We start from the raw sequence: 21,955 nt of genomic DNA, 5'->3' as shown, positions 1-21,955 counted from the left end.
GGCAAATGGAGTTTAATGTAGAGAAGTGTGAGGTGATTCACTTTGGAAAGAATAACAGGAATGCGGAATATTTGGCTAATGGTAAAATTCTTAGCAGTGTGGATGAGCAGAGGGATCTCGGTGTCCATGTACATAGATCCCTGAAAGTTGCCACCCAGGTTGATAGGGTTGTGAAGAAGGCCTATGGTGTGTTGGCCTTTATTGGTAGAGGGATTGAGTTCCGGAGCCATGAGGTCATGTTGCAGCTGTACAAAACTCTGGTACGGCCGCATTTGGAGTATTGCGTACAGTTCTGGTCGCCTCATTATAGGAAGGACGTGGAAGCTTTGGAACGGGTGCAGAGGAGATTTACCAGGATGTTGCCTGGTATGGAGGGAAAATCTTATGAGGAAAGGCTGATGGACTTGAGGTTGTTTTCGTTAGAGAGAAGAAGGTTAAGAGGTGACTTAATGAAAATGAAAATGAAATGAAATGAAAATCGCTTATTGTCACGAGTAGGCTTCAATGAAGCTACTGTGAAAAGCCCCTAGTCGCCACATTCCGGCGCCTGTCCGGGGAGGCTGGTACGGGAATCGAACCGTGCTGCTGGCCTGCTTGGTCTGCTTTAAAAGCCAGCGATTTAGCCAAGTCAATACAACCAAAAAGAACAACTGCAACTTGAATTTATATTGTGCTTCTGACATAGTTAAGTGTCTCAAGATACTTCACAAGGATGGAAGGAGACAAAAATTGACACCAGGGCAAAGTAGGAGATAATAGGACAAGTGACTCAAGTGACCTGCAGAGTGGGATATCCCACTTGAAAGTTCCCATGTCGGCAAAAATGATAAAAGTCTATTGACGACACTATTATTTTCTTGTCTTGTCTTTCAACAATAAGTACTTGATAATAAATTCCTCCCCCTTCGAATGTACCACAGTTCTCCGAGTCTTTTTCCGAATGGCAGGCAGTGACTAGTGAAGTACCACAGGGATCTGTGCTGGGACCCCAAATGTTCACATTATTTGAATGATTTACACAATGGAACTAAATGTATTAGCGCCAAACTTGCAGATAGTACAACGTCGGGTGGGAGGGTGAGCTGTGAGGAGGTTGCAGAGATATTTTGGAGGGATTTGGACAGGCTGTGTGAGTATGCATATACATGGCAGATGCAGTATAAAGTGGATAAATGTGAGATTATCTGCTTCTTGTTGCAAAAATAGTACGTTTTAAAATAGAATAGTTTTAGAATAGTAAGGTGGATTATTATTTGAATGGGTGTAAATTGAGAGAGGTGGATACTCAGCGAAACCTTGGTGCCCTTGTGCATCAGTCGCTGAAAGTAAGCGCGCAGGTACAGCAGGCAGTAAAGAAGGCAAATGGGTTGGCGGGACTGTCATATGAGGAGAGATTACATCGGTCAGGATTATATTCACTGGAGTTTAGAAGAGTGAGAGGGGATCTCATAGAAACTTACAAAATTCTAACAGGATTCCACAGGGTAGATTCATGAAGAATGTTCCCAATGGTGGGGGAGTGCAGAACTGGAATCATAGTTTGAGGATAAGGGGTAAACCTTTTGGAATGAGGTGATGATAAATTTATTGACTCAGTGGTGAATCTGCTGAACTCACTGCCACAGAAAGTAGTTGAAGTATACGTTGTGTAATTTCAAGAAGGAATTAGATATAACTCTTGGGGGCCAAAGGGTTCAAGGGATAGAGGGGATCAGGGTGTTGAACTTGACCATCAGCCATGATCATAATGATTGGCAGAGCAGGCTCGAATGGCCTCCGTCTGCTTCTATTTTCTATGCGTGTTTCCTCTTCAGTTGTAATAGGCATTTCAGACGCTTGCTTGCGTTAGGTGACAAAGTACAAGCATTAGCTCGTGTTGCAGGATTAAAGCTGGAACTTTAGCACACAGGGATTTGTGCTGTCCGGTGTAGATTCTCATGTGTGCAGTGAGGCGGCGGCAGTTTGTCGGTGGAAGCCAATAGGAGGCGGCTTGGCTGACCCGCGCCCCACCTCTCACTCGGTGCCAGGGGACGGCAGGGCTGGGGAGGAAGGCAGTTGTCTGGTGCCTTATTGCCGGCTGTGATCGCATCAACGCCCCGCGGAGCTCTCCGTGCCTCCCTTTACCGCCGACTCGATCCAGCAGCCCGGCCATGGCGTGTTACCATAGACCGGACGCCAACACCCTGCAGGCCCTAAAGGACATGGCCAACACTTTGAGGATTCATTCCATAACCGCCACCAGCGAGGCCGGATCGGGGTAGGTGTCCAGCCGCCGAATTATTTGAAAGCCCCCGCGGGTGTGTCGGATCTTTTTTACCCACTCCGCTCCGGCCTGCGGCCCGCTGAATGGGGGCGGGAAGCTGACCGGAGTTTAAATTTTAACCGTCACATGTGTGAAATTTATTTTAAAAACCCCGCCAAACTGGCAGGGGCAAGAAGTGAAGGGAAAACAGTCTGTTCGAAAGCATCAGGATTTGTTAATAACGATGAAGTAAGCAAATGGTGGCTGTGGCCTGTGTGGTGGGGCCGGCACCAGGTCTCTGGCTGTGATGGCGGCCGGGGAAGAGGATAACCTGCTCGTCCCAAACCTCCTTCATCCTTGCACGTATCCTCTGCCCGGTCTCCAACTCCCAAGGACAGGGATCAGTAAAGCTGAAGATCACGGTCCAGCCGCAGTAGTGAAAGGAAAGTTAAACTGCAGCTTTAATTCATTGTTAGCTATAAACATTTGGCTGTCGATCCACTTGTCTTGAACAGCTGTATGTGTATCTGGGAGACGCCCCTCAGATCAATTAGGGACAGGTTCAAACAAGAGGCTGGCGCTGCTTGTGTTTCAATAAATTGTGGACTTTTTAATATTCAACGGTGTAAGTCCAGGTGGCACGCATTTATTGTTCATAGTTCTACTCCGTCGTTTTAGTTCCCTGTCATTCCTGGCTACGAAGCCAGGTTGCTTATTGTGCACCAATTTTTGCCTCACCCAAGTGTTCGGTATCTTAAAGGAAGCTGATGTGCAAACATGTTTTTCCTCTGTCATTGAAATGATATGCATCACTTAGTGACAAGATCCTCATATTAGCCTATATGTGATGCCTGTGTTATTTGAGGCGGGTAACTCCTTTACAATACATTTTCAGTGCGGGGCTACCAAATTTAAGACAGGCATGTAAGGTTATGCAAGACACCAATTGCATGAGTTTCAAGTGCACTCCAGGATAAGTAGAATCATAGAATCCCTACAGTACAGAAGGAGGTCATTTGGCCCATCAAGTCTGCAACAACCCTGCAAAAGACCATCCTACCAAGGATCAACCCCTTCCCTATTCCGACAACTCTACCCTGAGGAGCAATTTAGCATGATCAATCCATCTAGCCTGCCCATCTTTGGACCGTGGGAGGAAACCAGAGCACCCGGGGGAAACACACTCAGAGATAGGGAGAATGTACAAACTCCACACAGTCACCCGAGACGGAATCGAACCTGGGTCCCTGGTACTGTGAGGCAGCAGTGCCATTGTTCCATCGTAATTTAGAAAACTGAGCTATATAGCGAAGGTGCATCTTCAATCTGTGTTCAATTGGTTACCTAGTTGGCGGGTACTGCAGTTTATTCGGTGCCTATGGGCAGGGGAATGTGACAGGTAGCATCTTGAACGCTACCTGGTGATTACTGCATGTGTGTAAATGTAAGGTGAAAACATGAAAGTCCTCATCTGTGATGTTTCTTTAGTTGCTAGCATTCATGGTCAAAGAAAGTTCATTTTAAGAAAGGCATCAGTATCTACCTTGGCAAGTAATTGCTGCTTTCAATAAAAGTGAGAAATCTGGTGAAGAAAAAACAATCGGGATTTCCGGAATAGATTGAGCTTTGAACAATTACTTTTTGGACTATCTCTAGATCTCTAGATAAAGAGCAATAGTGAAAAGGCAAGGAAGACTCAAGTGAAGCAGAACTGAAAGTACCAAATTTAACTTTGGAGTACTACAAAATGGTGTTCTGTAAATTTGGAGAATTAATTCCCAATTGCATAGGGTTGTTGAATGTCTTTTCCTACTTTTTGCAATTATGGTACAAGGAAATACGGTTTATAAACAATTGTTACTGCTGTAAAATGAAAATTACACAGCTTGTAACCTTTTTTCATTTTGCAGCTTGTTTTTAAAAATAACTTCTACTCTTAAATGCCCTAACTCTTGGTGAAATTAGTTCAATGGATGTAGCAGACCCCAAGTGTCATTGTTTGTAATTTGATTCTCTGGGACATCACAGCTAATCCCAATCTTATTCTTTCCCAACTTTTCTAGTCGTGGTTTCAAGATAATGTTCTGAATCAGGATTTGTGACTGACGTACTCTGTACACAGTCTTGGGTGCTGAGGTCAAAGATAGAACCTCAACAGCTGCCCCAGTTGAGATCAGCTAACTCAACACAGAACAGACATCAAATGTGGGACAGTCTAACCTTTAGTGCTTTGATTTTGTCTTTGAGTAATTTGTGGAGCATTATTTCACTTTTGTATATTGCCTGCTCCCAAAACACAGGGGACACAAAAGCTCGATCATATGTACTTGATTCCTTAAGGAGGATTGATTATTAGAAGAATGAAATATAGTCAAGGTTGATTAAAACATAAATATTGCCAAGTAGAGAAATTATTCTAAGAGCTTGTTCTGCTGCTTATAAAGCAGCATATCTGCTAATTTGAGAGAACTGATCATCTTTTTTACCATGGAAAATGAAGATAATGCTTCAGAATCAGAGTGGATCTGATCTTAACCACCTGTAATCGTGAAAGGAGAGTAGCAATCTCGGAGCCTGGACGAGTGGTCTGGATACACAAGTTCAGATCCCGCCATGGCTTTTGAGGAGTTTAAATTCAATTAAATAAATCTGGCATAAAATACCACAACCAGTAATTGTGACCATGAAAATACTATCTTGTAAAAATAACTAGTTCGCCAGTCTTTTGGGGTGAGAAATCTGGTGTCCTGATCTGGTCTGGTCCCTGTGTAACTCCAGACTCACAGCAATGTGCTTGACATTAAATGTCCTTTGATTTGTCCCAGTGTGCCACTAAGTTATATTCAAGAGTAGTTACCCCACCTTCTAGTGGGTAGTTAGGGATCGGTAAATAAATTATGGCCTTGTCAATGAGGTCCACGTCCCATTAGTGAATTTTTAAAAAATGCAATATTTTACTTTGTTCTTATTACCTATGTACTGTTACAGGTTTAGGTCACAATAACAAGACACAGAATTTGATGAATACTTGGTTAAGTATAGCATGAAAGGATTGATCAGAATTGGAGCATGTAAAACATTAATATTTAACATGTGGAATGTCTTTAAGTACTCACTTTCCATTTGAGATTTTGTCTGATGGAACTGCGGATGTGAAAAAAATGGAATGTGTTCTAACCTGCATGGAAAGTATTTACTAAAATCAGATGTAATATGCAGTGCTGTTCCAATTTATTAATCTGGTGAAATACTGTACAAGTTTCTGTTACATAAGGAAGTAAATGATTCTGTCTATTTAACAACTAAATGCATTGTTCAATTGTTAAGCAAAATATTTTTGTGGTTAACTGGCATTTCCTTTAAAGATACCAGCAAGTGAAAATTTGACCGAGTAAATATTAACCAAGATAATATAGATTTTTAAGTAAGTTTGAATTCTAGTTAGCAAAGATAATTAACCAATCAGAATGCTAGAACCTGTGGCATAAGGTAGTGAAAATTATTGTTTTGTTTCTTGAAGATAAATTTATTTTAATTTTTTTAGCTAAAATTTCAAATGCACCTTGTGTGTAAGATATAAAAGTGAAATTTATTTTTTGAATGTCTTTCCTAATTTAGAAAACGCCCATAGAATTCCTACAGTGCAGAAGGAGGCCATTTGGCCCATCAAATCTGTACCAAATCTCTGAAAGAGCACCCTGCCCAGGCCCACGCCCCCGCCCTCCCCCTATCCCAGTAACCCCACCGAACCTTTTTTCACACCTAAGGGGCAATCTAGCATGGCCAATGCACCTAACCTGCCCGCCTTGGACTGTGGGTGGAAACCGGAGTACCTGGAGGAAACTCACACAGACATGGGGAGAACATGCAAATTCCACACAGTCACCCAAGGCTGGAACTGACCCTGGATCCCTGACGCTGTGAGACAGCAGCCAGGGACACTGTGGGCGACACTGCTGCCCAGAAAATTTTGCAGGAATGTTGAATTGAGATTAAACAAATCTAAAGTAATTGCCTACTCTGAAAGGAAATGCTGCAAAGTTGAATTGTTAATGCCAGTGCATGAACTGTGAAGTGTCAGCATGCTGTTTGATTTACAGACATCCTACATCATGCTGCAGTGCAGCCGAGATTATGGCTGTGTTGTTCTTCCATGCCATGAAGTACAAACCACACGATCCTAAAAATCCTAATAATGATCGCTTTGTACTCTCGAAGGTAAGAATTGCCGCTGTAAACATTAGAAATATATAAAAACATTTTGCCATCGTGTCTTCTACTAAAATCACCATAAGACTGGCTCTCTTCTTGTGTTATCAATTTGGCGGGTATATTTTAACTGCAGCAACTACTTTGCAACAAAGCGGATAATTTTGTAATCTTTGCAGTGAATCATGGAGCTAAAATTCAACAGATGCAAGATTCCGTTGTTGAAAAATGAATTTAAAGATTTTGAATAAGAGGCATGTATGTAATGGCCTACCTTCACGCAAGTATGCATGATGGTTTGAATTGTATAGCTTTTTGCTGATTTTCTCGACCAATTTAATCTGAAATACAGAATAATTTTTGTTTAAAAATTTTTTTTTGTAAAATATTTCTATGCTCCATTTTCACATTTTCTTTAGAATTTATACCCCATCAACAAGCAGTAAATGGTAACAAATACAAAGTCAATCCCCTTATCAGCAACAACGATCCCATCCTCCCACCATCCCAAACAACGGCCCACCTGACGATATAAGCATCAAATAAAACAAACCCTCCCATCGTGGGAAAAACAAAGGGAAAAGAAGAAAAAGGAATCAGGAATCGCCTATGGTCCCCATTGACCTATAGAGTCCGCCCCCTCCCCCTACCATTCAAAGCCATCCAATCCCCGGAAAGAGTACCGTAAATGACACCCATGAATTGTAAAAAAAAACCCCACTCCCCGACTTCTCCCCTCCACTTCCTCTTACAAAACTCCTCCCCCTCCACTTCCTCTTACAAAACTCCTCCCCCCAACTTCTGTTCCTTCCCCCCCAACTTTCCACCCCGGCAAGACTCATCGGAACCTGTTCTGCCAGGCTCCAATGGCCGCAGCCCCACCTCACTCCCGTTTACTGGCTGGCTTAAACCAGCCAGCGTGGAGGCCCCCACCCGGGTCTCTTTCCCCCTTGCCCGGTCCCAGGAAAAAACAAGAGATCCCCTTTAGCACACAAGCCCCGCGTACACACCCAATCCCCAAAGAACCATCATTGCAAGTGAAAGTCCCATCTCTTCCCTTGTCCAAATATATACAACGTTGGCTCATTTAGCACATACACCAGCACGCAGTGAAGAAATACAGTTACATGAGGCTACATCGGTATATAACCATTTCTCAATTCAGCCACAGTCCTTCTGCCTTTGCAAACTCCTCTGCTGCTTCCACCGTCCCAAAATAAAGTCCTTGGATTTGTAGGTCACCCTCAACTTAGCTGGATACAATATGTCGCACTGCACCTTACTGATGTACAGTGCCTTCTTCACCTGGCTGAAGGCAGCCTGCCTCCTCGCCAGCTCCATGTAAAGTCCTGATATATGCATATACCAGCTCCAACCCACTGAACCACCCTTTTCTGCTTTGCCCAGCACAGGACCTTCTCCTTTACGCTGCGTGCCTATGAAAACAGAGTCACTACTCTTGGCGGCTCACTCTCCTTTGGTACAGGCCTCCATGACCGATGAGCCCGATCCAGTTCATATCGGGAGGGATCATCCCCCTCCCCCAATAGCTTCGCCAACATCGTGGCAAAATACTCAGTCAGCCTCGGGCCTTCCACTCCTTCGGGCAGACCCACAATCCTCAGATTCTGTCGCCTGGATCTGTTTTCCAAGTCGTCCATTTTGGCTCGCAGACTCTTGTTGATCTCTATCACCTTCTGCATCTCCTTCCCCATTGAGGTTGTTGATCACTGTGCTGCAATAATGTCTCTTCCACTTCCTTCAGTGCCTCACCTTGCTCCCACACCTCTGTCACTGCGCTCAATACCGCCGCCCTCACCGGGACAATTGGCTCCTCCACTAGCACTTTCAATACCACCCCCATCTCCTTCCTCATCGGCTCCATGTGTTTTGTGAACTGCCTTTCGAGTTCAGCAGCCATCGCCGTAGTCATTTCTTCAGCCGTGGTCAATGTAGTCTCCCCTGGTGCCCCAGCCTCCACTTTTCTTGCCGTCTCTGTGGTGATCTTTCCACTCCCCGGCGGACTTTCAGCCACTTTTTTCACGGCCGTTTTTTTTAACTTATTTTCGATATTTCCCTTCACTGTGCCTTCTCCCTGCTATTGCCGCCTCTGTTGCCCCTGGGACCGGGCGATAAACCCCAAAAATGCCGTTTCCGAACGGGAGCCCTCCAATGTGCGACTGCCTCCCGCCCGCGGTCACCGGAAGTTCCTAAAATCTTTTATTACATGTGAAATTGCTTGTCAACTGGGGACTAGAATATCGATGCTACCTACTTTGTTTAGCAGAAACTTTTACAATTACAGCCAATCACTCATATAAATCTTTTCATAACAAATAATAATTAGTCATGCTTACTTATTAAGTTGTTAACTTTAACATGTTTTTAAAGAATAAAATGAATCCAGAAAGAACAAATGAAGAGGGCACTCAGTACCCATACACCTCTGCCATACTGTGTTAGCTCGATGTTACAATTGTGTAGCTCTTCCTTGTGGCTTTTCTCTGCCTTGTTGATGCTTTGTAACTGCAAAACTAAAAAAAAGTAATGCAAGATTATTAGCTTAAAATAGGTAAAGGACAGTAAGCTCTATTCCCCCCCCCCCCCCCCCCCCCGCCCCCCCCCCCCCCCCCCCACCACCACCACCACCACCATCTAACAAGTATAAGTTTATTTCAACTAATAAGGCCTATAACATTCTTGGCTCTTGTTGCATCCAAAGAAAGGAAGAGTGGCAGAGGTTAGCACTGCTGCCTCAGCGCCAGGAACCCTGGTTCAGTTCTGACCTTGGATGACTATCTGTGTGGAGTTGTCTGTGTGGAGTTTGCACATTCTCCCTGTGTCTGCGTGGGTTTCCTACGGGTGCTCCATTTCCTCCCACAGTCCAAAGATGTGCAGTTTAGGTAGATTAGCCATGATAAATTGCCCCTTCATTTCCAAAGGTTAGGTGGGGTTATGGGGTGGCATAGTGGGCCTAGGTGGGGTGCTCTTTCAGACTCGATGGGCCAAATGGCCGCCTTCTGCACTGTCGGGATTCTATGGCACCATACAAGAAGACCATTCAGCCAATCATGTCTGTGTCACTGGCTCTTTGCTAGATCTATCCCAAAATGAAACTTGACATCATTGACCTTTCCCTTCCCCAGTACCATTGTATCTTTTGATTCAAATTTTTATCTGTGTATCCCATAAGAAGTGTAGTGGCCTCTGCCATTGGCAAAGTGTTCCATGCTTTAAGAAATTCTGTTACATGAGATTTCTCCTAACTGCTCTCCTAACCTTATAATAATTTTACAATTGATCATCTTTTGTTACTGACTTCCTAACTAGAGAAAATTTGTTCCCTAATCTCCATCAGAAATCCTACATAATGTTAAAAGCCTCTCTAAAAACTCCTCTTAACACTCTCAAGTGAAAATAGTCAAAATAAATCAAGTCTGTTCTGAAAATTATAGTTCATTATCTCTATTGTCGCCGTGATAAATCTAGGCTGATCTCTGATTGTAATGTGTCATGGATAATGTTTTGCTTGTGGCTGAACAATGTATGCAAATGAGGAACGTAAGAATTGGGAGCAGAAATGGGCAATTCAGCCTTTCGAGCATTTATTCAGACCATGGCTGATCTCATCCTGGTTTCAAATCCACCTCCCTACCATTCCCCATATTCCTTTAACCTGTTTTGGTTTATCAGAAATGTATCTATCTTCTTAAAGCCATTTAATGACTGATTCCACAGCACTATGGGGCAGTGAGTTCCACAAATTCACCACCCTCTGCGAGAAGTAGTTCCTCCTCATCTCAGTTCTAAATCTACTGCCTCTCAATCTATATCTGTGACCTCTCATTCCAGCTTGCCCTACAGGGTGGAACATTTGGTCTACATTTACTTTATCAATCCCTTTTAGTATTTTGTATAGCTCGATCAGATCCCCTCTTATCCTTCAAAACTCCAGCGAATAGAAAGCCAAACTGTTTAATCTCTCCTCATACATCAAGCCTTTCATCCCCAGAATCAATCTGGTGAACCTCCTCTGGACTGCTTCCAATGCCACCACATCCTTCCACAAATAAGGAGACCAAAACTGGACACACTACTCCAGATGTGGTCTCACCAGCACCCTATACAATTACAATAACATTTCTCTACTTTTATCATCCAGTCCTTTTGCAATAAATGGTAACCTTCCATTTGCTTATTTAATTACATCCTGTACCTGCATACCGACTTTCTGCGATTCATGAACAAAGACACCTAGATCCCTCTGCACAGACGCATTCTGAATCTGCAAATTGAAAATCTTGAATTTGTAGCCTAACCATTGCTTTATTAATTTTTCTTTCCTCCTGAACTCTTTGAACAGTTACATCATAACTTTAAAATGCCCATGGGTCCAACATTTCTGGATGTTTGTACAAAAAAAGCCAGGAAAGGAGCTGGAATTTGGAATGGAGCTGGTTTTGCCTGGTACTAACCCTTTCTCACACAATTTAGTATGTTGGGTACATTTTGTGCCTCCTCACCATGCTAATGTCAGATGTAGGTGGGATAATGTCAGATGTAGGTGGGATAACGTCACCTATCAGTTCCTCCTCCATTGGCCCCAGTGGAAGTGGAGCTCCATTGTGTTCTAATTAACTTCAGTTAATTCTGTTCCAGGGTGCCAGATAGTACCCTGGCATAAATGGGCTCATCATACTAGCCTCCTTAATGGTACGCTATCACACAGCAGTCAGTTATATTTAGAAAAATTGCTACTGTAAATGGGTCATCTATTTTTAAATCTTCCATCTTCAGGTGGAAAATCTGCCTCCTTGATGGAGTTGATGCTGCTCTGACATTTGTAGCATATCCTCTCACCCTCAACAGGCTGAAGGTCCACACGGTACTGAAAATAGTGAGAGCAGTAACTAACCCCTTTTAGGAAAAAACACTTTTGGCTGGGTTTGGAGACCGCGCAAGGATGATACAGATGACAACTAGGGGTCTGGTGGTCGAGCAAACATTCAGAAAGCTTTCTGTCGAAGGGTCAATGGACTCAAAACATTAACTTTTTCTCTCTTCATAGATGCTGCCAGACCTGCTGAATTTATCCTGCATTATCTGGTTTAATTCTGAAATTTGAGTTTGCATTTTGATTTTATACTTTTTGATTTCAGTATTTATTGCAGAATTGAGCAAAAAGGAACTGATCATTTTACCAATGACAGTTACTTAAAAAAAATGCGCAATGTATATTTAAGGAGTGTGTTTAGTAATTCTATTTGCTTGTTTTCAGGGCCATGCAGCTCCAATTCTGTATGCCGCCTGGGCGGAGGTCGGTTACCTGAATATAGATCAGTTGCTAACACTGAGGAAATTAGGTTCTATTCTTGAAGGACACCCTGTTCCGGTGAGTCTTGGGAAAATATCATTCATTTCCTTTGCAAGATTTCTGAAAAGAGAAAATCCTAAATCACTGAATTTCGTACTCCATTATTTTGGGAAATGGGAGTTGAGAGCCCATTAATTCCCCCAGACTTTTTAAGTGCTCTTGTAGTGGAGCCCTGCTCCCAACTCTATTGCAACCTGCTTTTGGGAAACCAGAAGTGCAGACTTTTAGGTACTTGAAATAAATTTTGAGGGACGGTTTGTGTTTGGAAGGGGCAGATAAACATCTATGTCTCTTTAGCTCTGCTGCTTACCTGGGTATTGCTTTCTGTAGTAATTGTCTCAAAGTTCACATTTTGTCTCATGTTTTTTTCAGAAACTAGCTTTTGTTGATGTTGCTACTGGATCCTTGGGGCAAGGTTTGGGAGCTGCTGCTGGGATGGCTTATACCGGAAAATACTTTGATAAAGCTAGGTGACTGTTTTATATTTCATTGTTTCATTGTTTCCTATGTTTCATTAGCTATCAAAAACCTAGCCATTATTTACTGTTTGTATTGTATTTTACTTTTTAAGTGGAATATGTTAAGACAGTAACATTTTCAGTCTTCAATTTTGACAGCTCCCTGGCCCCCTTATACCTGGAATAAAGAGGGCAGTAAACATATGAGAACACAATCACCTGCAAGTTCCCCTCTTGAATCAGACCGTACTGACTTGGAGCCACATTGCTGCTCCTGGAATTCCCTCCCAAACAGCATTGTGAATGTACCTACATTACATGGACTGCAGTGGTTTAGGAAGGTGGATAACTGCCATCTTCTAACGGCAATTCGGGATGGACAATAATAATGCTTACATACCATGAATGAAAAATAAATCTTCTGATTTTTGGGTAACTGCTGTCTGAAAGCAAAACATGAGGACCAGTTTAGATTGGCAGTAGGGGAAAAAAGATACAAACTGGAGGACAGAGGTCAGGGCCTGAAGTTGTTGAAAAATGTTGAGTCCACATGGCTGTAAAGTGCCTAATCGGAAGATGGGGTACCATTCATCAAGCTTGTATTGGGTTTCCCTGAGCATTGCAGCATGTTGAAGCCAGAATTGTGAATATGAGAGCAAGGTGGTGAATTGAAATGGGAAACAATTGTAAATTTAGGGTCATGCTTAAAGACTGAAAGAAGGCCTTTTGCTAAGTGGTCACCCAGTCTGTGTTTGGTCACACAGTAGAATAAAGGCCAGCACTGTCTGAAAGCAAATTGCAGACTATTAATATCTACTCTGGACCAAGGCTTTATTTAGTAAAGGCAATGGAGTCAGTCAAGTAAAATTAAAATACTGGTTTATTCAAAGGAAAAAAAGTATATTCACACAAGACTCGGTTAGGCTTCACTGATTGTTTATTTCTGGAGGCTTGTTCTAGTCAGAGCGACTTTATATACAACTGTCCGCGCCCCATAGTTAACGAGGGAGTGCATACTCCTCGAGGCACATAGAACATAGAACAGTACAGCACAGAACAGGCCCTTTGGCCCTCAATGTTGTGCCGAGCAATGATCACCCTACTCAAACCCACGTATCCACCCTATACCCGTAACCCAACAACCGCCCCCTTAACCTTACTTTTTAGGACACTACGGGCAATTTAGCATGGCCAATCCACCTAACCCGCACATCTTTGGACTGTGGGAGGAAACCGGAGCACCCGGAGGAAACCCACGCACACACGGGGAGGACGTGCGGACTCCGCACAGACAGTGACCCAGCCGGGAATCGAACCTGGGACCCTGGAGCTGTGAAGCATTTATGCTAACCACCATGCTGCCATGGGACTATAATCAACCCTGTCCCATGTGCCCTCTGTGGGATACTACACTTTATTCCTTTAATACTACCATTCCCACTCTCCTTGCATTTTGGTCCATCACATCTTTGATATTTAATCTCCCCCACCCTCTAACCTATCCCTGATCTTCCTTTTTACTCCATTTGACCATCCCCCTTTTTTCAACAGCAGGTAACCCATCCCACTTCTACCGTCATTCAGTTCCAGAAAAGTTATAGTGACCTTGAAATGTTAACGCTCTCCAGAGCTGCTGAGTTTTTCCAGAACTTTTTCATTTTGAATCTCCACCTGCAGTATTTTTCTTTTGTTTAGATCTGTATATTTGTTGCCAATATTTTCCAGATTGTCATTTTTAACATGTACTAAATTCATCCCTATCATTTCCTTTTTCTGTTGGCATTTTGTTCTCGACCTCCCTGTAAAAGCTGATATAAATCACAGTTAACAGGTTGCCATTTCCTTTGTATCCACAATATTCTCACCTGCATCTTAGAGCATAGAACAGTACAGCACAGAACAGGCCCTTCGGCCCTCGATGTTGTGCCGAGCAATGATCACCCTACTCAAACCCATGTATCCACCCTATACCCATAACCCAACAACCCCCCCTTAACCTTACTTTTTAGGACACTACGGGCAATTTAGCATGGCCAATCCACCTAACCCGCACATCTTTGGACTGTGGGAGGAAACCGGAGCACCCGGAGGAAACCCACGCACACACGGGAAGGACTTGCAGACTCCGCACAGTGACCCAGCCGGGGAACTGAACCTGGGACCCTGGAGCTGTGAAGCATTTATACGAACCACCATGCTACCGTGCTGCCCCTAATCTGTCATTAATTGGCCTGCATTCCACTTTACCACTCTTTCTCTGAATAAATTTATTGAAGGTTCACTATTCTATTTGATGTCCCTCTAAGGTTTTCAAATAATTTGTAGCACACCCTTGATTTTCAGGTTCATTTTCCAATGTAAAATTATGTGACAGATGTACTTTAGAGGTTGTAACCCAATGAAATCTGAAAGCACTCTTTCAGCAATTCGCCACTATCCCTGTTGATAATGTTTGTGATATTGTGTATCGGAATATATTAATTTACACTTTGTCTTTAAAAGCTTTTAGGATGGGCTTTTATGGACAATGCTCCCAGATGACTGCCACAGACGCAAAGTTGTGACAACAACCTTTCCAAACACTTTTTTACTTTCAAAGATTAGCAGAATCTCTTAATTTCATGAATTTGACTGACATGACTTTTTCTGCATGGAGTACTCTAATGTCATGTTAATAACATTCCAGTCTTCATGTGTGTTGATAATTTGGACATGAAGTTAGGGATGAAAGATAGTTATCCAAATAGTTGAATGGTGCTAAGCTGGATAGGCTTGGTGTTCATAACAACTTCATGTTGCCTCCTCATTTGAATAGTTGCTGCATGCATCAGCAGGTTTCTGAAAATGGTAACCGCTTAAACCTAGCCCGATCAAGTACTAGAAGTTGTCCGGGAAATGCATCCTACCTGGAAAACAGTGAAGAACGGTACAACTTGGGAGCAAGCAGGCCGCAAAATTTTAGAATGCTGTATTGCAGGTTTTGGTGGACAAGGTGGAAGGTACTTGTACTTTCTTCCTTTCAGCTATGCAAGAGTTGCAGCCTGACCAGGCAATGGAGCAACACCAAGAAGAGAGTGATAATGAAGAAACAGCACTGCCGATTTCACACTTGCACCCATCGGCTCAGATACTGATACTGCACTTAATCTTTGAGAATAGATTAGAGGCAGGATTTAAACATAGTAAGACATCCTGTGCAAGTGGCCTGTAGCCAGGACTAATGGTGAAGTCGTATGTGGGTTTTGATATGGAGGAGCGAATAGCATTTTGATGTGTCAGTCTACAGAAGGTTGCTGATATTAAATTTGCACAACATGATGCATTGGGAAGCTTGCCATAAAACCTACAGTCAAATATCGAGGAGCATGAAAGAGTCCAACATCATCGTGACACAGGGCTGTGTGCAGAGCTTGGAGCTCATCCTTTTTAGTATGGAAGGTGGAGGTCAATTCCATCCTTACAGACTCAACCACAACACAGTGTGATACCTAATGTCAGTTACCATTGCAGGCCGAACAGCAGCCACCCTTCATTTGAGTGTTGAAGTTGAAGCCCAGATTGCTAAAATGCAATGTCAGACTGTTGATGTGGCTGTGAGTTAAATACAAAAGTCCAGCAACCTTTCCTCCAGTAGGTGTTAGGATTACTGAGGCACCACTCCAAGGCATGTGGGCAGAATGCTTCGGCTGATATTTGAGCTCACTAATGCTATCGGGGCGTGTCAGGACATTCTGAATTAGGTTGCTTAGGATTTACTTTGTTTCTTTACACTTATCCATCAAATTCTCGGTTAACATTTGCACTGTTGCTAATTAAAAGGAAGGGACATTTGTCTTTTGCAGATATTACCAAATCAGGCTGATAAATGCAGTATTGTCTCTGTTTCTTTTTTGTGGAATTAAGCCAATTTTGATTAGTAGGTGGGGACCTGAAGTTGCCACAGCAAATACTGACCAGAAGTAAATTACTGTACATGAACAACTGCCAAGAACATAATAAGAACTAGGAGCAGGAGTAGGCCATCTGGCCCCTCGAGCCTGCTCCGCCATTCAATGAGATCATGGCTGATCTTTTGTGGACTCAGCTCCACTTTCCGGCCCGAACACCATAACCCTTAATCCCTTTATTCTTCAAAAAACTATCTATCTTTACCTTAAAAACATGTAATGAAGGAGCCTCAACTGCTTCACTGGGCAAGGAATTCCATAGATTCACAACCCTTTGGGTGAAGAAGTTCCTCCTAAACTCAGTCCTAAATCTACTTCCCCTTATTTTGAGGCTATGTCCCCTAGTTCTGCTTTCACCCGCCAGTGGAAACAACCTGCCGGCATCTATCCTATCTATTCCCTTCATAATTTTAAATGTTTCTATAAGATCCCCCCTCACCCTTCTAAATTCCAACGAGTACAGTCCCAGTCTACTCAACCTCTCCTCATAATCCAACCCCTTCAGCTCTGGGATTAACCTAGTGAATCTCCTCTGCACACCCTCCAGCGCCAGTACGTCCTTTCTCAAGTAAGGAGACCAAAACTGAACACAATACTCCAGGTGTGGCCTCACTAACAGAAATCCAACTTTTTGTAACAAATCTGCTCAGTCATAGTGACTGCCCATGCTTTTATTTTTTTAAAGCTTTTTTCCCCAACACATCCTTTTTCTTGTTGCAACATATTGATAAGGGTATGTACCCATGTATAAGAAACTTTTTGCTGCTGTTTGCACACATTTTAATTTTAATACTGTGTTTAAACTACGCCAAATTGACTAAGTGCCACCTTTTGTCCTGATGAATTACATAACTCACAACAGTCATAGTACAGTGTTGTAGCAAAATCTCTGATTTTGGCAAGACCGATTTTTAAAAAGGAATCAGATACAGTCTTTTGTCATAGATTATATCTTGAGAATGTCTGGGAAATGTTTAATCAAAAAACAGAGTGGAAGCAAATGATCCTCAACCCTGAGGCACTGCCAAAGAGTGATATCCGAACGTTAATAAAAAAAGAATGTTTATCAAGTGTGATAATTTATTGCTTTATTGAACAAGCTACCTGAGTGTTATATTCTTTTGAATAGAAGTTTGTTTATTTATTTTTATTGCTGTGGATCACGTAGGCCAGGTAAAGATGGCAGAATCTCCTTCCTTAATTGACCATTAGTGAACCAGATGGGTTTTTAACGACAATCAATAAGGATTTCATGGTCATCATTAGACTTTTAATTCCAGATTTTTATTGAAGTCAAATTTCACCCTCTGCAGTGGCAGGATTTGAACCTGGGTTCCAGAGCATTACTCTGGGTCTCTGGTTTGCTAGTCCAGTGACAATACTACTATGCCACCACCTCTGTAGTAGGTTCATTGAAAACTTGTTATATCATGTTCGGGTGTTGCATTTGGCAATTGAATAATTTAGTTAAATTGAATACCAATTTTTGCAGGATGTACTATTCGGACAATTCTTTCCATAGATATTCTCCCCACCCTGCCCAGTGTAATGTGTCAAATAATGAACTAGCTTGTCTTTACATTTACATGGAAAAATTGGGTTTGTCACTTTCATCACGTATCAAGAAATAGGCACTTAGGCTCAATATTTTGAGAAAAAAAAATTGTGTTTCTAAATCTGAAACGCAGATGGAAGAAGAACACTTGGGCATAATAATTGGGAAATCTGAATTTGCTTATTATCAGTTTTATGTTCCTATTTATTTGTGTAAGCTAAATCAATGTTGTTTGTACAATATTAAAACCTAATCTGAAGTACATGTTTTCAATCAAATTTTTTTTTGAGCTTCATTTATTGGTTAATGGTCAAAATTCTGAAATCCAATTCTGTTTATTGCTGCTAGTGGCTTTCACAAAATTATTTCAATTTTTCAAAAGCTAAAGAAATCTTGTAGTCAAAAGAATTAATTGATTCTTTTTTACCGCCGTTCCCTCTAGTTACCGTGTATTCTGTTTATTGGGCGATGGAGAATCATCTGAAGGCTCAATCTGGGAAGCAATGGCATTTGCTTCTCACTACAAACTTGACAATTTATTGGCTATTATTGACGTGAATCGCCTGGGTCAAAGTGACCCTGCTCCACTGCAGCACAAAGTTGAAATTTACCGCAAACGTTGTGAAGCTTTTGGGTAAGTTTGCAAATTGGAAGTTCAAATGCAGAAGTTTGGGTGATGGCTGCTGTGCAAGTGGACAGGCAGAATGGTCTTTGACCTTTCAAGAATTGATACTTATAAACAATAAGTTAGGGAGGAAGTAGCACCATAAATAAAACTTTCAAAAAATAAAATGGTAATCGGGTTCCAGAATTCCGAATCCAGAGTAATAACTTTTTTGTTGCTCTGTCTTTAGTTGCTTCCTCTTGAGGTTGAATAGTCAACAGAACAAATGAAATCTCACAATATGGTAGTCCTATTACATATTTGCTATATTTCTGACGTTAAAAGTCGTTTCAAGGTTTTCATGGTAAGAGCAGTAACATTGAGTGAGATGATTGTGGAGTTACACTATATACAAATTTGCTCTGTGAAGAGTGATAGTTACTTTTAAGAGTTCCTTAAAATAACTGGTAGGTCTTGACTACCTTACTTAAGAAACACATTCCAGTCGCAAGTATATTAACCTATACTGACCTATTACAAACATAATAAACTGAATAATCAGCAGGGAGATCCCATTTGTATTCCCATTCTCTACTATATATGAGTACTTTCACCAGTACATCTTTCTGATTTTATTACTACTTCAAATAAACTTGAGCTGAATTAAAAATAGCTTGTTCAAGGTACAGATCTTCAGTTTCATGGAGTGCTCCCTAATAATGTACTCCCTAATAGTTTACTTATTGTGAAGGGACGTGACTAGATAATTTGTTTGATGTAATTTGGAGTGTAGGATTTGAGGCAGTGATGATTGAGTTGAATGGAAGAGTATGCTCAACAGGTTGCATGTCCCTATCTCTCCTATGCAAAATATCAATGTTGTAGCCTCTGATGTGTTAATCTGTCAGGAGCATAACTATATGCTTGAAATGAAATTATTAAATCAGTTGGTATAATTTTTTTTTCCAATTTAAGTTGTCCAGACATATTACAACATTTTTATCACATAACATAAGTACATGAAATTGATGTTGTCACTTTCTTAATCTATCATTTAATTTTTGGAACTTTTGACTATTCAGAAACTTTTCAATGTCTGATGTTACTAGTCCACTACATTACCACTATACCACCATCTTCCCCTCTGAAATCTGCCTGACAGTGGGCCTGCCATAGCTAGACTTGGCTGTTAAAGATTATTGGGAGATCTGAGTTGTTTTCTGGAAAAATTATGTAAGATGTTCATACTTGGAGACAAATGTAGCTGCATCTTGTGTTTACAGTGGTTAGACTGCTGGTCTCGAGTTCCAGAAAGGTGTTGAGATTGTCGGGTTGTAAACAGTTATGCTTTAAACTGTGAATTTACTTCCAAGTTAAAGGAAAGTTAGGGTTTCAGGGATAGCTAATCGGCATTTCCAGCTGCATACAAGGCCCAATGATTCACATTGTGACAAAAATGGACTTTCAGAGGGGAAGGGTTTCTAAGATATCTCCGAAACACTGAAAGAGTTAATCTGCCAGAATTTGAGAAAGACAAAGCAGCTGAAGGTGGAAATTTTACAGGTTCACCTCGCAGGAATATAGATAGACGAGTTCATGCTTGGATTGAAAATAGCTAAATTGGGGCAGCACGGTAGTGCAGTGGTTGGCATTGCTGGCTCACGCACTGAGATCCCAGGTTCGATCCCGGCTCTGGGTCACTCTGTGTGGAGTTTGCACGTTTTCCCCATGTTTGCGTAAGTCTCACCCCCACAACCCAAAGATGTGCAGGGTAGGTTGATTGGACATGTTAAATTACCCCTTAATTGGAAAAAATGAATTGGGTACTCTAAATTTATATTTAAAATAAGAAAAAGCTAAATTTGTGAGGATTTGAAATAGCTGGAAAATCACCAGGAGAAACCGTAACTGTGAAAGATAATGCTGAAGTTAAAAGTTACCAGGCTGGGAAAGGAAAGAAATGGATGTAAACCCTCAGAAACTAAGAATCATTTTGGACTGGGCCCAGGAAAGTTGAACGATGATTAAATAATGGACAGTGTAAAATATCCCTGTGAAATGGGATTTCCAGTTGTGGTATAAGAGAAAGGTCCTGACCTGTAGTTTTAAGTGCAATTTATAAAAAAAAACATTTTAGTGGACCCAATTTTTTTTTTCCCCAATTAAGGGGCAATTTAATGTGTCCAATTAACCTACCCTGCACTTTTTTGGGAGGTTATGGAGCGAGACCCACACACGCGGGGAGAATGCAAGCTCCACATGAAGAGCGGCAGGGATCAAACCCGGGTCCTTGGAGCGGTGAGGCAGCAGTGCTAACCTCCGTGCTGCCCCAGTTTTAAGTGCAAGTTGACTTAAAAAAAAGTGTTTAGTCAGTAGTGCTTTTTAGTTTGTAAAAAAACCCAAGATCTTTGTTATTCTTTCAGCTATCAAGTTTGAATTATCAGTCTTTACAGGGATAGTTACACTTATTAAGTCATAAAACAGCCTGACTCAAATGTACCACAAAAAAACGCAGTTAGTTTTCCACTTACTCTCTGACGCGGGCAAGAGAGCAAATAGGTTCAAACCACACACCAGTTGCCTTAGCACATAATATAGACTGACACTTCAGTGCAATTCTGAAAGTATGCTGTCTGCTGTATGATCAATTAGCCAATTTCAGATCTCTTGTCAGTGGATGTGACAATTCGATATTTAATATCCTGGCTAATGCTCAAATAGCTGATCTGATCATCAACTTGTTTGTTGCATTTTGCTGTATACAGATTAGTGAATAAAAGTCAAAATTATTTAATTTGCTTTAAAGCACTTTGGAAATTCTGAGACTGCAAAAGGTGCTGCTTCTTTATTGCTTTCTATAAATATGTATTAGTTTGACAGGCTTCTTGCATCATCTAATTCCAAAGTGGAAACAAGTTGAATTCAAACATCAAATCAAAGCAGTGTTTTTGTTGTTTGCAGTTTCCCCAGTTTGTTGATTTGTACTTTATTAAACAATAATAAGAGTGGCGAGGCAGAGGGTATTAGGGAGGCAATTCCATGGGGCTCGTGTCTGAGGACAAATTTGGGGTGAAGTGAGGAGGAGAATGGAATGCTGGTTAGGAGAGCATTGTCACTGCCAGACTCGCGTAGTTTAAAACTTATGGATGAGGGTTCCAGCAACAGATGGGCAAAGTAGGGGGCAGAGATGGGCAATGTACTTATTTGGTCTTTGTGACAGACGATATGAGGCCAGAAGCTTCCCTTGGAGTCCTATATGATGCCGAGGTTCTGAGCACTCTACTTACAGCACAGAAATGGGCCCTTCGGCCCACCAAGCCTTCACCAATCCTTCACCAATCCAGACTCTTTATTTAGACCTACTACTACTTGCCCAAATAATCTGTAGCCCTCCATTCCATGCTCATTCATGTGTCTATCAAGATACTTAAACGTTGCTATCGTGCCTGCCTCCACCACCTCCACTGGCAACTCGTTCCAGGAACCCACCACCCTCTGCGTGGAAAAAGTTTCCCTGCACATCTCCCCTAAACTTTTCCCCTCTCACCTTGAACGTGTGCCCCCAA

At 41.9% G+C, this 21,955-nt stretch overlaps 1 protein-coding gene across 1 annotated transcript in view; it reads left to right on the top strand.

Moving 5' to 3' along the window:
- Positions 1–1,890: 1,890 nt before the first annotated feature.
- Positions 1,891–21,955, top strand: part of LOC119974004 (transketolase-like) — a 60,286-nt gene continuing 40,221 nt past the window's right edge. The window contains exons 1-5 of the mRNA XM_038812766.1: positions 1,891–2,257; positions 6,343–6,460; positions 11,730–11,843; positions 12,198–12,295; positions 18,228–18,419. Of these exons, the coding sequence (XP_038668694.1) occupies positions 2,151–2,257; positions 6,343–6,460; positions 11,730–11,843; positions 12,198–12,295; positions 18,228–18,419 (629 nt within the window). The 5' untranslated portion in view covers positions 1,891–2,150. The remainder of the gene's footprint in view (positions 2,258–6,342; positions 6,461–11,729; positions 11,844–12,197; positions 12,296–18,227; positions 18,420–21,955) is intronic.

Source organism: Scyliorhinus canicula, chromosome 11 (assembly GCF_902713615.1).
Source record: "Scyliorhinus canicula chromosome 11, sScyCan1.1, whole genome shotgun sequence".
NCBI lineage: Eukaryota > Metazoa > Chordata > Chondrichthyes > Carcharhiniformes > Scyliorhinidae > Scyliorhinus > Scyliorhinus canicula.
The sequence above is the reverse complement of the archived record's forward strand: the minus strand, read 5'-3'. Positions and strand labels throughout refer to the sequence as shown.